The sequence below is a fragment of the Oncorhynchus mykiss genome, chromosome 8 (genome assembly GCF_013265735.2).
Source record: "Oncorhynchus mykiss isolate Arlee chromosome 8, USDA_OmykA_1.1, whole genome shotgun sequence".
Taxonomy (NCBI): Eukaryota; Metazoa; Chordata; class Actinopteri; order Salmoniformes; family Salmonidae; genus Oncorhynchus; species Oncorhynchus mykiss.
In genome coordinates, this window is record NC_048572.1 from 84,843,415 (window position 1) to 84,860,914 (window position 17,500).

At 46.3% G+C, this 17,500-nt stretch overlaps 1 protein-coding gene across 13 annotated transcripts in view; it reads left to right on the forward strand.

Moving 5' to 3' along the window:
* LOC110492646 (receptor-type tyrosine-protein phosphatase F) overlaps window positions 1–17,500 on the forward strand; it is a 495,157-nt gene that overhangs the window by 406,927 nt on the left and 70,730 nt on the right. For 7 of the 13 annotated variants that reach the window (XM_036986572.1, XM_036986579.1, XM_036986577.1 and 4 more), the window contains 2 exons: window positions 1,830–1,844; window positions 7,566–7,678. In XM_036986572.1, coding sequence (XP_036842467.1) covers window positions 1,830–1,844; window positions 7,566–7,678 — 128 coding nt within the window. The remainder of the gene's footprint in view (window positions 1–1,829; window positions 1,845–7,565; window positions 7,679–17,500) is intronic. The other 6 variants (XM_036986576.1, XM_036986580.1, XM_036986583.1 and 3 more) reach the window with 2 other exon arrangements.

The following is a 17,500-nucleotide window of genomic DNA, read 5'->3' on the forward strand; positions in this document are numbered from 1 at the left end:
GCTAGCATTCCTTTAGAGACTAACCTGTGTCTCCCTCAGCTGGTATTCCTTTAGAGACTAACCCGTGTCTCTGTCAGCTGGTATTCCTTTAGAGACTAACCTGTGTCTCTGTCTGCTGGTATTCCTTTAGAGACTAACCTGTGTCTCTGTCAGCTGGTATTCCTTTAGAGACTAACCTGTTTCTCTGTCGGCTGGTATTCCTTTAGAGACTAACCTGTGTCTCCTTCGGCTGGTACTCCTTTAGAGACTAACCTGATGACATCACAATACCCATAATGACATCACAATACCCATAATGACATCACAATACCAATAATGACATCACAATACCCCATAATGACATCACAATACCCATAATGACATCATAATACCCCATAATGACATCATAATACCCCATAATGACAGCACAATACCCCATAATGACAGCACAATACCCCATAATGACATCACAATACCCCATAATGACATCACCATACCCCATAATGACATCACAATACCCCATAATGACAGCACAATACCCCATAATGACAGCACAATACCCCATAATGACAGCACAATACCACATAATGACATCAGAATACCCCATAATGACATCACAATACCCCATAATGACATCACAATACCCCATAATGACATCACAATACCCCATAATGACATCACAATACCCCATAATGACATCCCAATAACCCATAATGACATCACAATAACCCATAATGACATCACAATACCCCATAATGACACCACAATACCCCATAATGACACCACAATACCCCATAATGACACCACAATAACCCATAATGACATCACAATACCCCATAATGACATCATAATACCCCATAATGACATCATAATACCCCATAATGACACCACAATAACCCATAATGACATCACAATAACCCATAATGACATCACAATACCCCATAATGACACCACAATACCCCATAATGACACCACAATACCCCATAATTACACCACAATAACCCATAATGACACCACAATACCCCATAATGACACCACAATAACCCATAATGACATCACAATACCCCATAATGACATCATAATACCCCATAATGACATCACAATACCCCATAATGACATCATAATACCCCATAATGACATCATAATACCCCATAATGACATCACAATACCCCATAATGACATCACAATACCCCATAATGACATCATAATACCCCATAATGACATCACAATACCCCATAATGACATCATAATACCCCATAATGACATCACAATACCCCATAATGACATCACAATACCCCATAATGACATCACAATACCCCATAATGACATCACAATACCCCATAATGACATCACAATACCCCATAATGACATCACAATACCCCATAATGACATCACAATACCCCATAATGACATCACAATACCCCATAATGACATCATAATACCCCATAATGACATCACAATACCCCATAATGACATCATAATACCCCATAATGACATCACAATACCCCATAATGACATCATAATACCCCATAATGACATCACAATACCCCATAATGACATCACAATACCCCATAATGACATCACAATACCCCATAATGACACCACAAAAACTGTTTTTTATATATTTTTGTAAATGTCTTTAAAAAATAAATAAAAAATGGAAGAACGTAAATATCACATTTACATAAGACAACAGTTATAGTGTCTACTAATGTAACAATGGAGTAGCTGGTTCCATCCCTGCTCCTCACTATCGCTACGTTAGGACTCTGATCACCATTAACCTTCCTTTCCTCCTCCTCCTCTCTTTCCTCCTCCTCTCTTTCCTCCTCCCCCTCTTTGTTTGAAAGCAGCAAGCAGGAAAGGTGGGTACTTACTATCACATCTGAGCCCTGGCTTCAACTAACTTCCCCTTCCTCCCCATGTGTTGTCCTGTGATGTTCCCAGATGTGTTCCTGATTGTTCATAAACTCCTGATTTCCTGACCTCGGGGGGAAATCTATATTACTGTTTTGATATGTCTTGCACACTGTAAAAGATTTGAGTAGTTTTAACTTCAAACGATAAGTTACTTCACAACCTTTTGGACTAGTTTTAAGTTATATCACCTCAGTAGATCAAGTTGAGTTTACTGTAGTAATATTAGTTGATACAACTCAACATGTTACGCCAACGAGGTAACTCATCTTTTGCTAAGTTGAAACAACAAGATGTTTCATCGTGCATCTTTGTGGTGAGGTCTGTGTTGTGTTGTGGTGAGGTGAGGTCTGTGTTGTGGTGAGGTCTGTGTTGTGGTGAGATTTGTGTTGTGTTGTGGTGAGGTCTGTTTTATGTTGTGGTGAGGTCTGTGTTGTGGTGAGGTCTGTGTTGTGTTGTGGTGAGGTCTGTGTTGTGTTGTGGTGAGGTCTGTGTTGTGTTGTGGTGAGGTCTGTGTTGTGTTGTGGTGAGGTCTGTGTTGTGTTGTGGTGAGGTCTGTGTTGTGGTGAGGTCTGTGTTGTGGTGAGATTTGTGTTGTGTTGTGGTGAGGTCTGTGTTGTGTTGTGGTGAGGTGAGGTCTGTGTTGTGGTGAGGTCTGTGTTGTGTTGTGGTGAGGTCTGTGTTGTGTTGTGGTGAGGTGAGGTCTGTGTTGTGGTGAGGTCTGTGTTGTGTTGTGGTGAGATTTGTGTTGTGTTGTGGTGAGGTCTGTTTTATGTTGTGGTGAGGTCTGTGTTGTGTTGTGGTGAGGTCTGTTTTGTGTTGTGGTGAGGTGAGGTCTGTGTTGTGGTGAGGTCTGTGTTGTGTTGTGGTGAGGTGAGGTCTGTGTTGTGGTGAGGTCTGTGTTGTGTTGTGGTGAGGTCTGTGTTGTGTTGTGGTGAGATCTGTTTTGTGTTGTGGTGAGATCTGTTTTGTGTTGTGGTGAGGTCTGTTTTAAGTTGTGGTGAGGTCTGTGTTGTGTTGTGGTGAGGTCTGTTTTGTGTTGTGGTGAGGTCTGTGTTGTGTTGTGGTGAGATTTGTGTTGTGTTGTGGTGAGGTCTGTTTTAAGTTGTGGTGAGGTCTGTGTTGTGTTGTGGTGAGATCTGTTTTGTGTTGTGGTGAGATCTGTTTTGTGTTGTGGTGAGGTCTGTGTTGTGTTGTGGTGAGATCTGTTTTGTGTTGTGGTGAGGTCTGTGTTGTGTTGTGGTGAGGTGAGATCTGCTTTGTGCGAGGTCACCCTCAATCTGAACACACACACCCTTCGAGGTCACCCTCAATCTGAACACACACACCCTTCGAGGTCGCTGCCAATCAGAACACACACACCCTTCGAGGTCGCTGCCAATCAGAACACACACACCCTTCGGGGTCACCCTCAATCTGAACACACACACCCTTCGAGGTCACCCTCAATCTGAACACACACACCCTTTCGAGGTCGCTGCCAATCAGAACACACACACCCTTCGGGGTCACCCTCAATCAGAACACACACACCCTTCGAGGTCACCCTCAATCTGAACACACACACCCTTTCGAGGTCGCTGCCAATCAGAACACACACACCCTTCGAGGTCACCCTCAATCAGAACACACACACCCTTCGAGGTCGCTGCCAATCAGAACACACACACCCTTCGAGGTCGCTGCCAATCAGAACGGTCTGTCTGAGTCTGTCTTGTGTCTGAATGGCACATTGTCAGCTAAATGCCAGGTGGTGAGACGAAGGCTTTGTTCCAAATGAGACCCTGTTCCCTATATGCTGCACTATGTTTGACCAGGGACCTGTAGTGCACTAGGTGCCATTTGGGACGCGGGATAATCATGAATATAAATGTTTCTTATAGGCGTCTAAAGCTGACATTTTCCTCAACAAAACCTTTCTGGCCTTTTACTCTCTCTCCGTCTCTCTGTGTTTCTCTCTCTGTTCTCTCCCTCTTTTCAATTCAGTTCAATGTGCTTCATTGGCATGACGTAATAATGTACATATTGCCAAAGCTTATTTTGGATATTTACAATATAAAAAATAATAAGAATAAAAATTGTCAACGGGACAACAGTAACAACAATAACCAAGGGTCAAAATAACCATACATTCAATCTCTTTTCTCTCTCTCTCTCTCTCTGTCTCTCTCTCTCTCTCTCTCTCTCTCTCTCTCTCTCTCTCTCTCTCTTTCTCCCACTTTCTCTCTCTCTCTTCTCTCTCCCTCTCTCTACTCTCTCTCTCCCTACTCTCTCTTCTCTCTCTCTCTCCCTACTCTCTCTCTTCTCTCTCTCTCTCCCTACTCTCTCTCTTCTCTCTCTTCCTCTCCCTACTCTCTCTCTCCCTACTCTCTCTTCCCTCTCTCTCCCTCTCTCTACTCTCTCTCTCTCCCTACTCTCTCTCTCTCTCTCTCTCTCTCTCTCTCTTTCTCCCACTTTCTCTCTCTCTCTTCTCTCTCCCTCTCTCTACTCTCTCTCTCCCTACTCTCTCTTCTCTCTCTCTCTCCCTACTCTCTCTCTTCTCTCTCTCTCTCCCTACTCTTTCTCTTCTCTCTCCCTCTCTCTACTCTCTCTCTCTCCCTACTCTCTCTCTTCTCTCTCTTCCTCTCCCTACTCTCTCTCTCCCTACTCTCTCTTCCCTCTCTCTCCCTCTCTCTACTCTCTCTCTCTCCCTACTCTCTCTCTCCTCTCTCTCTTCCTCTCTCTACTCACTCTCTCCCTTCTCTCTCTCCCTTCTCTCTCTCTACTCTCCCTCTCTCTCTTCCTCTCTCTACTCACTCTCTCCCTTCTCTCTCTCTACTCTCTCTCTCTCTCTCCCCACTCTCTTCTTAACAAAAGTGTTTTGTTCTCTTCATTTAAATAAAAAAGACACACTTCACCCTCATGTTAATCTCAGCCAGCAGCAGAGAAAGGAAGGACAGGGTCCGTGTTGCAAATGGCACCCTCTAACCTTTATAGTGCACTACTACCTATAGACCCTGGTTAAAAGTAGTGCACTACTACCTATAGACCCGTTTTAAAAGTAGTGCACTACTACCTATAGGCTCTGGTTAAAAGTAGGGCACTATAAAGGGAGTAAGGTCACAGTCTGGAGACACCCAGAGTTTGTTCTGGTCTTGGTCAGTGGAGAGAAATAGATGGTTGTCAGAGATTAGCCCAGCCATCACACTGGCTAGCATTAAGCTAACCTCTGTAGTAATTATCAATCAGGCTGTTAACATTATCCTGTAGCTTAGCATCAATCATGCTGTTAACATAATCCTGTATTTTAGCATCAGTCTTGCTGTTAGCATAATCCTGTAGTTTAGCATCAGTCATGCTGTTAGCATAATCCTGTAGTTTAGCATCAGTCTTGCTGTTAGCATAATCCTGTAGTTTAGCATCAGTCTTGCTGTTAGCATAATCCTGTAGTTTAGCATCAGTCTTGCTGTTAGCATAATCCTGTAGTTTAGCACCAGTCTTGCTGTTAGCATAATCCTGTAGTTTAGCATCAGTCATGCTGTTAGCATTGTCCTGTGACTTAGCATTAGTAATGCTGTTAGCATTGTCCTGTGACTTAGCATTAGTAATGCTGTTAGCATTATCCTGTGACTTAGCATTAGTCATGCTGTTAGCATTAGCCTAAGGTCAGTGTCATCAGGTAACCGTTGTTGGGACCAGGTAGACCCTGTGAATCCATGCTACTTTAGCTGTACACACACACACACACACACACACACACACACCGTGGTAGGCTTTGAGGAGAGGCATCTCTGAACTTGCAAATGGAGCGCAATGAGATGTGACATTTCTACAGCCGACCGACACTTCCGCTTCACAAAGCAACACATTTACATTTCACATTTCTGTTCAGGAGGCTAGAAGTGTGTGTGTGTGTGTGTGTGTGTGTAGGGAGGGGTTAGTCTGGGGTATAGGGAGGGGTTAGACTGTTAGACTGGGGTATAGGGAGCCGATAGACTGGGGTATAGGGAGGGGTTAGTCTGGGGTATAGGGAGGGGTTAGTGAGGGGTTAGTCTGGGGTATAGGGAGGGGTTAGTCTGGGGTTAGTGAGGGGTTAGTCTGGGGTATAGGGAGGGGTTAGTGAGGGGTTAGTCTGGGGTATAGTGAGGGGTTAGACTGGGGTATAGGGAGTGGTTTGACTGGGGAATAGGGAGGGTTAGTCTGGGGTTTAGGGAGGGGTTAGTGAGGGGTTAGTCTGGGGTATAGGGAGGGGTTAGTCTGGGGTATAGGGAGGGGTTAGTCTGGGGTATAGGGAGGGGTTAGTCTGGGGTATAGGGAGGGGTTAGTCTAGGGTATAGGGAGGGGTTAGTCTGGGGTATAGGGAGGGGTTAATCTGGGTATAGGGAGGGGTTAGTGAGGGGTATAGGGAGGGGTTAGTCTGGGGTATAGGGAGGAGTTAGTGAGGGGTTGGTCTGGGGTATAGGGAGGGGTTAATCTGGGGTATAGGGGGGGGTTAATCTGGGGTATAGGGAGGGGTTAGTCTGGGGTATAGGGAGGGGTTAGTCTGGGGTATAGGGAGGAGTTATTGAGGGGTTGGTATAGGGAGGGGTTAGTTTGGGTATAGAGGGGGATTAGTCTGGGGTATATGGAGGGGTTAGTCTGGGGTATAGGGAGGGGTTAGTGAGGGGTTAGTCTGGGGTATAGGGAGGGGTTAGTCTGGGGTATAGGGAGGGGTTAGTCTGGGGTATAGGGAGGGGTTTGACTGGGGTATAGGGAGGGGTTAGTCTGGGGTATAGGGAGGGGTTAGTCTGGGGTTAGTGAGGGGTTAGTCTGGGGTATAGGGAGGGGTTAGTCTGGGGTATAGGGAGGGGTTAGTCTGGGGTATAGGGAGGGCTTAGTCTGGGGTATAGGGAGGAGTTATTGAGGGGTTGGTCTAGGGTATAGGGAGGGGTTAGTTTGGGTATGGGGGGGATTAGTCTGGGGTATATGGAGGGGTTAGTCTGGGGTATAGGGAGGGGTTAGTCTGGGGTATAGGGAGGGGTTAGTCTGGGGTATAGGGAGGGGTTAGTCTGGGGTATAGGGAGGGGTTAGACTGGGGTATAGGGAGGGGTTAGTCTGGGGTATAGGGAGGGGTTAGTCTGGGGTATAGGGAGGGGTTAGTCTGGGTCTTTATAGCTCAGTCTATATCTTGGTGCAGGTGCAGGCTACACACTATAATTAGCCAGTGTTGTGCCACCCAGCTGATGAGTTAATTACAACGTCTGCCTGTTTCTCCCTAGACAGACTGTTTAGTAGACACACACACACACACACACACACTCCAGCTGTCACGATGTTTCTCTACAGACCTCCGTCAGTGCCCAGATGACATGTGGAGAAAACAGGCATTCATGTCTCTCAAATTTAATTCAGCGATAGATAGGCCATCTCTTCGAACACACACACACACACACACACACTATAAATTAATTCAGCGGTAGATAGGCCATCTCTTCGACCAGACACACACACACACACACACACACTATAAATGAATGCAGCAGTAGATAGGCCATGTCTCCTATCTCGTAAAGAAGATAATGGTATCTCTAACATACAGCCTTCATGAGAGAACACAAGTCTCTTTCCAACTGGCCTTCATTATTTCTGTGTGTGATAATAGTTGTGATCATGGTTAATAACCTTTTCTTGGTTACCCCCCCCCTCTATAGGAAGCGAGCATCTCCCCTCCCCAAAGATGACCACTCAGGAGGGGTGAAGGACTCACTGCTGGGCAACTCTTCCGACCCTGTAGAGATGAGACGACTCAACTACCAGACACCAGGTACTGTATACACACACACACACACACACACACATGCAGATGTGCACGCACACACTACCGAACAAACAAACATACACACCAACACGTGCGCACACACTCACAGACACACACATACACAAAGCACCCCACCCACCCAATGAGGTACAGTAGTTTGTCCACAGAAACACAGCTCAGTGTGAGGACCACTCTACTACCCTGCTGTCTTCAATGACAGGTCTCTTCGCCTGTCCTTCACGTTCTTTCAGGGAGAAGCCATTTTGGGTTCCATGTAGGACCCTCTGTGGAAAAGGGTCTTACATGGAACCCCCCCCCCCCCCTCCCCCCTAACCCTTTTTAGATTCCAGATAGCACCTTTTATTCTGAGAGTAGGAACAAGCTTTTATTCTGAGAGTGTAGGAACAAGCTTTTATTCTGAGAGTAGGAACAAGCTTTTATTCTGAGAGTAGGAACCAGCTTTTATTCTGAGAGTAGGAACCAGCTTTTATTCTGAGAGAGTAGGAACAAGCTTTTATTCTGAGAGTGTAGGAACAAGCTTTTATTCTGAGTGTAGGAACAAGCTTTTATTCTGAGAGTAGGAACAAGCTTTTATTCTGAGAGTAGGAACCAGCTTTTATTCTGAGAGTAGGAACCAGCTTTTATTCTGAGAGTAGGAACCAGCTTTTATTCTGAGAGTAGGAACCAGCTTTTATTCTGAGAGTAGGAACCAGCTTTTATTCTGAGAGTAGGAACCAGCTTTTATTCTGAGAGTAGGAACCAGCTTTTATTCTGAGAGTAGGAACCAGCTTTTATTCTGAGAGTAGGAACCAGCTTTTATTCTGAGAGTAGGAACCAGCTTTTATTCTGAGAGTAGGAACCAGCTTTTATTCTGAGAGTAGGAACCAGCTTTTATTCTGAGAGTAGGAACCAGCTTTTATTCTGAGAGTAGGAACCAGCTTTTATTCTGAGAGTAGGAACCAGCTTTTATTCTGAGAGTAGGAACCAGCTTTTATTCTGAGAGTGTAGCAACAAGCTTTTATTCTGAGAGTGTAGCAACAAGCTTTTATTCTGAGAGTAGGAACCAGCTTTTATTCTGAGAGTAGGAACCAGCTTTTATTCTGAGAGTAGGAACAAGCTTTTATTCTGAGAGTGTAGCAACAAGCTTTTATTCTGAGAGTAGGAACAAGCTTTTATTCTGAGAGTAGGAACCAGCTTTTATTCTGAGAGTGTAGCAACAAGCTTTTATTCTGAGAGTAGGAACCAGCTTTTATTCTGAGAGTAGGAACAAGCTTTTATTCTGAGAGTAGGAACCAGCTTTTATTCTGAGAGAGTAGGAACAAGCTTTTATTCTGAGAGTAGGAACAAGCTTTTATTCTGAGAGAGTAGGAACAAGCTTTTATTCTGAGAGTGTAGCAACAAGCTTTTATTCTGAGAGTAGGAACAAGCTTTTATTCTGAGAGTAGGAACAAGCTTTTATTCTGAGAGAGTAGGAACAAGCTTTTATTCTGAGAGTGTAGCAACAAGCTTTTATTCTGAGAGTAGGAACAAGCTTTTATTCTGAGAGAGTAGGAACAAGCTTTTATTCTGAGAGTGTAGCAACAAGCTTTTATTCTGAGAGTAGGAACAAGCTTTTATTCTGAGAGTAGGAACAAGCTTTTATTCTGAGAGTAGGAACAAGCTTTTATTCTGAGAGTAGGAACAAGCTTTTATTCTGAGTGTAGCAACAAGCTTTTATTCTGAGAGTAGGAACAAGCTTTTATTCTGAGAGTAGGAACAAGCTTTTATTCTGAGAGTAGGAACAAGCTTTTATTCTGAGAGTAGGAACAAGCTTTTATTCTGAGAGTGTAGCAACAAGCTTTTATTCTGAGAGTAGGAACAAGCTTTTATTCTGAGAGTAGGAACAAGCTTTTATTCTGAGAGTAGGAACAAGCTTTTATTCTGAGAGTGTAGGAACCAGCTTTTATTCTGAGTGTAGCAACAAGCTTTTATTCTGAGAGTAGGAACAAGCTTTTATTCTGAGAGTGTAGCAACAAGCTTTTATTCTGAGAGTGTAGCAACAAGCTTTTATTCTGAGAGTAGGAACCAGCTTTTATTCTGAGAGTAGGAACAAGCTTTTATTCTGAGAGTAGGAACAAGCTTTTATTCTGAGAGTAGGAACAAGCTTTTATTCTGAGAGTAGGAACAAGCTTTTATTCTGAGAGTAGGAACAAGCTTTTATTCTGAGAGTAGGAACCAGCTTTTATTCTGAGAGTAGGAACAAGCTTTTATTCTGAGAGTAGGAACAAGCTTTTATTCTGAGAGTAGGAACAAGCTTTTATTCTGAGAGTAGGAACAAGCTTTTATTCTGAGAGTAGGAACAAGCTTTTATTCTGAGAGTAGGAACAAGCTTTTATTCTGAGAGTAGGAACCAGCTTTTATTCTGAGAGTAGGAACAAGCTTTTATTCTGAGAGAGTAGGAACAAGCTTTTATTCTGAGAGTGTAGGAACAAGCTTTTATTCTGAGAGTAGGAACAAGCTTTTATTCTGAGAGTAGGAACAAGCTTTTATTCTGAGTGTAGCAACAAGCTTTTATTCTGAGAGTAGGAACAAGCTTTTATTCTGAGAGTAGGAACAAGCTTTTATTCTGAGTGTAGCAACAAGCTTTTATTCTGAGAGTAGGAACAAGCTTTTATTCTGAGAGTAGGAACAAGCTTTTATTCTGAGAGTAGGAACAAGCTTTTATTCTGAGAGTAGGAACAAGCTTTTATTCTGAGAGTGTAGCAACAAGCTTTTATTCTGAGAGTAGGAACAAGCTTTTATTCTGAGAGTAGGAACAAGCTTTTATTCTGAGAGTAGGAACAAGCTTTTATTCTGAGAGTGTAGCAACAAGCTTTTATTCTGAGAGAGTAGCAACAAGCTTTTATTCTGAGAGTAGGAACAAGCTTTTATTCTGAGAGTAGGAACAAGCTTTTATTCTGAGAGTAGGAACAAGCTTTTATTCTGAGAGTAGGAACAAGCTTTTATTCTGAGAGTAGCAACAAGCTTTTATTCTGAGAGTAGGAACAAGCTTTTATTCTGAGAGTAGGAACAAGCTTTTATTCTGAGAGTGTAGGAACCAGCTTTTATTCTGAGTGTAGCAACAAGCTTTTATTCTGAGAGTAGGAACAAGCTTTTATTCTGAGAGTGTAGCAACAAGCTTTTATTCTGAGAGTAGGAACAAGCTTTTATTCTGAGAGTAGGAACAAGCTTTTATTCTGAGAGTAGGAACAAGCTTTTATTCTGAGAGTAGGAACCAGCTTTTATTCTGAGAGTAGGAACAAGCTTTTATTCTGAGAGTGTAGGAACCAGCTTTTATTCTGAGAGTAGGAACAAGCTTTTATTCTGAGAGTAGCAACAAGCTTTTATTCTGAGAGTAGGAACAAGCTTTTATTCTGAGAGTGTAGGAACAAGCTTTTATTCTGAGAGTAGGAACAAGCTTTTATTCTGAGAGTAGGAACAAGCTTTTATTCTGAGAGTAGGAACCAGCTTTTATTCTGAGAGTGTAGGAACCAGCTTTTATTCTGAGTGTAGCAACAAGCTTTTATTCTGAGAGTAGGAACAAGCTTTTATTCTGAGAGTGTAGGAACCAGCTTTTATTCTGAGAGTAGGAACAAGCTTTTATTCTGAGAGTGTAGGAACAAGCTTTTATTCTGAGTGTAGGAACAAGCTTTTATTCTGAGTGTAGGAACAAGCTTTTATTCTGAGTGTAGGAACAAGCTTTTATTCTGAGAGTAGGAACAAGCTTTTATTCTGAGAGTAGGAACCAGCTTTTATTCTGAGTGTAGCAACAAGCTTTTATTCTGAGAGTAGGAACAAGCTTTTATTCTGAGAGTAGGAACAAGCTTTTATTCTGAGAGTGTAGCAACAAGCTTTTATTCTGAGAGTAGGAACAAGCTTTTATTCTGAGAGTAGGAACCAGCTTTTATTCTGAGAGTAGGAACAAGCTTTTATTCTGAGAGTGTAGGAACCAGCTTGTTACGGTGCGTGAATGAGGACCCAAAAGCGAATTAACAAAACAGAGTATCTTTAATTACAAAACAAAACGTAGGCTCAGACGGACAGGCAGATTCCGACAGGACAGGACAAGGTTACAGGAACACGACGATGGTCTGGTTCAGGCATGAATGACACAAACAAACAAACAAGAATCCGACAAGGACAGGAGCAGAAACAGAGAGAGATATAGGGACCTAATCAGAGGGAAAAAGGGAACAGGTGGGGAACGGGGTGAATGGGTAATTAGGAGGAGACAAGGCACAGCTGGGGAAAAGAGGGGGAGAAAAGGTAACATAACAACGACCAGCAGAGGGAGACAGGGTGAAGGGAAAGGACAGAGACAAGACAACATGACAGTACATGACAGTACCCCCCCACTCACCGAGCGCCTCCTGGCGCACTCGAGGAGGAAACCTGGCGGCAACGGAGGAAATCCTCGATCAGCGCACGGTCCAGCACGTCCCGAGAGGGAACCCAACTCCTCTCCTCCGGACCGTACCCCTCCCAATCAACAAGGTACTGGTGACCACGGCCCCGAGGACGCATGTCCAAAATCCTGCGGACCCTGTAGATGGGTGCGCCCTCGACAAGGATGGGGGGGGGGGGGGGGAAGACGAGCGGGGGCGCGAAGAACGGGCTTAACACAAGAGACATGGAAGACCGGGTGGACGCGACGAAGGTATCGCGGAAGAAGAAGTCGAACTGCGACAGGATTAATGACCCGAGAAATACGGAACGGACCAATGAACCGCGGGGTCAACTTGCGAGACGCCGTCTTAAGGGGAAGGTTCTGAGTGGAGAGCCAAACTCTCTGACCGCGACAATATCTAGGACTCTTAGTTCTACGCTTATTAGCAGCCCTCACAGTCTGCGTCCTATAACGGCAAAGTGCAGACCTGACCCTCTTCCAGGTGCGCTCGCAACGTTGGACAAAAGCCTGAGCGGAGGGGACGCTGGACTCGGCGAACTGAGATGAGAACAGCGGAGGCTGGTACCCGAGGCTACTCTGAAAAGGAGATAGCCCGGTTGCAGACGAAGGAAGCGAGTTGTGGGCGTATTCTGCCCAGGGGAGCTGTTCTGACCAAGACGCAGGGTTGCGAAAAGAAAGACTGCGTAAGATGCGACCAATAGTCTGATTGGCCCGTTCTGCTTGACCGTTAGACTGGGGGTGAAAGCCGGAAGAGAGACTGACGGAAGCCCCAATCAAACGGCAAAACTCCCTCCAAAATTGAGACGTGAATTGCGGACCTCTGTCCGAAACGACGTCTGACGGAAGGCCATGAATTCTGAAAACATTCTCGATGATGATTTGTGCCGTCTCTTTAGCAGAAGGAAGCTTAGCAAGGGGAATGAAATGAGCCGCCTTAGAGAACCTATCGACAACCGTAAGAATAACAGTCTTCCCCGCTGACGAAGGCAGTCCGGTGACAAAATCTAAGGCGATGTGAGACCACGGTCGAGAGGGAATGGGAAGCGGCCTGAGACGGCCGGCAGGAGGGGAGTTACCGGACTTAGTCTGCGCGCAGACCGAACAAGCAGCCACGAAACGACGCGTGTCATGCTCCCGGGTGGGCCACCAAAAACGCTGGCGAATGGAAGCAAGCGTACCCCGAACGCCAGGGTGGCCGGCTAACTTGGCAGAGTGAGCCCACTGAAGAACGGCCAGACGAGTAGGAACGGGAACGAAAAGAAGGTTCCTAGGACAAGCGCGCGGCGACGGAGTGTGAGTGAGCGCTTGCTTTACCTGCCTCTCAATTCCCCAGACAGTCAACCCGACAACACGCCCCTCAGGGAGAATCCCCTCGGGGTCAGTGGAGGCTACTGAAGAACTGAAGAGACGAGATAAAGCATCAGGCTTGGTGTTCTTAGAGCCCGGACGATAAGAAATCACGAACTCGAAACGAGCGAAAAACAGCGCCCAACGCGCCTGACGCGCATTAAGTCGTTTGGCAGAACGGATGTACTCAAGGTTCCTATGGTCAGTCCAAACGACAAAAGGAACGGTCGCCCCCTCCAACCACTGTCGCCATTCGCCTAGGGCTAACCGGATGGCGAGCAGTTCGCGGTTTCCCACATCATAGTTACGTTCCGACGGGGACAGGCGATGAGAAAAATACGCGCATGGGTGGACCTTGTCGTCAGAGAGGGAGCGCTGAGAAAGAATGGCTCCCACGCCCACCTCTGACGCGTCAACCTCGACAACGAACTGTCTAGAGACGTCAGGTGTAACAAGGATAGGAGCGGATGTAAAACGATTCTTGAGGAGATCAAAAGCTCCCTGGGCGGAAACGGACCACTTAAAGCACGTCTTGACAGAAGTAAGGGCTGTGAGAGGAGCTGCCACCTGACCGAAATTTCGGATGAAACGACGATAGAAGTTCGCGAAGCCGAGAAAGCGCTGCAGCTCGACGCGTGACTTAGGAGCGGGCCAATCAATGACAGCTTGGACCTTAGCGGGATCCATCTTAATGCCTTCAGCGGAAATAACAGAACCGAGAAATGTGACGGAGGAGGCATGAAAAGTGCACTTCTCAGCCTTCACAAAAAGACAATTCTCTAAAAGGCGCTGGAGGACACGTCGAACGTGCTGAAGATGAATCTGGAGTGACGGTGAAAAAATCAGGATATCGTCAAGGTAAACGAAAACAAAGATGTTCAGCATGTCTCTCAGGACATCATTGACTAATGCCTGAAAGACAGCTGGAGCGTTAGCGAGGCCGAAAGGAAGAACCCGGTATTCAAAGTGCCCTAACGGAGTGTTAAACGCCGTCTTCCACTCGTCCCCCTCCCTGATGCGCACGAGATGGTAAGCGTTACGAAGGTCCAACTTAGTGAAAAACCTGGCTCCCTGCAGGATCTCGAAGGCTGAAGACATAAGAGGAAGCGGATAACGATTCTTAACTGTTATGTCATTCAGCCCTCGATAATCTATGCAGGGGCGCAGAGACCCGTCCTTCTTCTTGACAAAAAAAAAACCCCGCTCCGGCGGGAGAGGAGGAGGGGACTATGGTACCGGCGTCAAGAGCTACAGACAAATAATCCTCGAGAGCCTTACGTTCGGGAGCCGACAGAGAGTATAGTCTACCCCGGGGGGGAGTGGTTCCCGGAAGGAGATCAATACTACAATCATACGACCGGTGTGGAGGAAGAGAGGTGGCCCTGGACCGACTGAACACCGTGCGCAGATCGTGATATTCCTCCGGCACCCCTGTCAAATCACCAGGCTCCTCCTGTGAAGAAGAAACAGAGGAAACAGGAGGGATAGCAGACATTAAACATTTCACATGACAAGAGACGTTCCAGGAGAGGATAGAATTACTAGACCAATTAATGGAAGGATTATGACAAACTAGCCAGGGATGGCCCAAAACAACAGGTGTAAAAGGTGAACGAAAAATCAAAAAAGAAATGGTTTCGCTATGATTACCAGAAACAGTGAGGGTTAAAGGTAGCGTCTCACGCTGAATCCTGGGGAGAGGACTACCATCCAGGGCGAACAAGGCCGTGGACTCCCTTAACTGTCTGAGAGGAATGTCATGTTCCCGAGCCCAGGTCTCGTCCATAAAACAGCCCTCCGCCCCAGAGTCTATTAAGGCACTGCAGGAAGCTGACGAACCGGTCCAGCGTAGATGGACCGACAAGGTAGTGCAGGATCTTGAAGGAGAGACAGGAGTAGTAGCGCTCACCAGTAGCCCTCCGCTTACTGATGAGCTCTGGCTTTTACTGGACATGAAGTGACAAAATGACCAGCAGAACCGCAATAGAGACAGAGGCGGTTGGTGATTCTCCGTTCCCTCTCCTTAGTCGAGATGCGGATACCTCCCAGCTGCATAGGCTCAGCTCCCGAGCCGGCAGAGGAAGATGGTAGTGATGCGGAGAGGGGGGCAACGGAGAACGCGAGCTCCTTTCCACGAGCTCGGTGACGAAGATCAACCCGTCGCTCAATGCGAATAGCGAGTTCAATCAAGGAATCCACGCTGGAAGGAACCTCCCGGGAGAGAATCTCATCCTTTACCTCTGCGCGGAGACCCTCCAGAAGACGAGCGAGCAAAGCCGGCTCGTTCCAGCCACTGGAGGCAGCAAGAGTGCGAAACTCAATAGAGTAGTCTGTTATGGATCGATTGCCTTGACATAGGGAAGACAGGGCCCTGGAAGCCTCCTCCCCAAAAACAGATCGATCAAAAACCCGTATCATCTCCTCCTTAAAGTCCTGATACTGGTTAGTACACTCAGCCCTTGCCTCCCAGATTGCCGTGCCCCACTCACGAGCCCGTCCAGTAAGGAGAGATATGACGTAGGCGACACGAGCAGTGCTCCTGGCGTAAGTGTTGGGCTGGAGAGAAAACACAATATCACACTGGGTGAGGAACGAGCGGCATTCAGTGGGCTCCCCAGAGTAACACGGCGGGTTATTGATTCTGGGCTCCGGAGATTCGAAAGCCCTGGAAGTGGCCGGTGGATCGAGGCGGAGATGGTGAACCTGTTCTGTGAGGTTGGAGACTTGGGTGGCCAGGGTCTCAACGGCATGTCGAGCAGCAGACAATTCCTGCTCGTGTCTGCCTAGCATCGCTCCCTGGATCTCGACGGCTGAGTGGAGAGGATCCGAAGTCGCTGGGTCCATTCTTGGTCGGATTCTTCTGTTACGGTGCGTGAATGAGGACCCAAAAGCGAATTAACAAAACAGAGTATCTTTAATTACAAAACAAAACGTAGGCTCAGACGGACAGGCAGATTCCGACAGGACAGGACAAGGTTACAGGAACACGACGATGGTCTGGTTCAGGCATGAATGACACAAACAAACAAACAAGAATCCGACAAGGACAGGAGCAGAAACAGAGAGAGATATAGGGACCTAATCAGAGGGAAAAAGGGAACAGGTGGGGAACGGGGTGAATGGGTAATTAGGAGGAGACAAGGCACAGCTGGGGAAAAGAGGGGGAGAAAAGGTAACATAACAACGACCAGCAGAGGGAGACAGGGTGAAGGGAAAGGACAGAGACAAGACAACATGACAGTACATGACACAGCTTTTATTCTGAGAGTGTAGGAACCAGCTTTTATTCTGAGATCTGTATGGAAGGAGATTTTAGCCTGCAAGCACACCTTACCTGACAACCCAGACTCCTTGCTCCGGGCTAAACGCTACGGACGTTAGTTGACACCCCTCGTCTCACCACAAAAAGAAAAAACTTCCGAAGATGACGAAGTATGTAACAAACAACAGAGCGGTGGATGTCATTCGGGCTACGCACCTTTCTCCTTCTGACTAGAATACTGATCAACTTCAAACCCACACACTATTATACTCTCTGCTCTCTGACCACCGTTCAATAGAAATAGTTTGGAGCCAAACAAAACCCCGACTAGGGCTGTGGCCCAAAAGGCACCCTATTACCTATAAAGCCCTATGGGTAGTGCTATACCCTAGTGAACTACATAGGTAACAGGAAGCCATTCGGGACACAGCTTAGCTCTCTCATGCAATTTGATAATGGTGGGGCTGCTGAGAGCTGTGTGGTGAATACAGATTCCCAATGCATTGTGGGATTCTCCAGTGGAGCGAGAGTGTTGTCACAGGGCTCACATCACAGCCTCTCTTTTTCTCTACTTCTCTCCTCACCCTCTGTTTCTCTCCTCCCCTCCCCTTCCCCTTCCTCTCCTTTTCCCCTTTCCTCCCCTGCAATTTTTCTCTCCTTCAATCTCTTCTTAACCCGCTCTCACCCCCCCCCCCCCCGTCTCCTTCTTCCCTCTCCTCCTCTCCCTCCCCCTCTTTTCGCTTGAGCTCTTTCATTCCGTCACTGGTAATGACTGTTGGTGTCTGATGCCAAG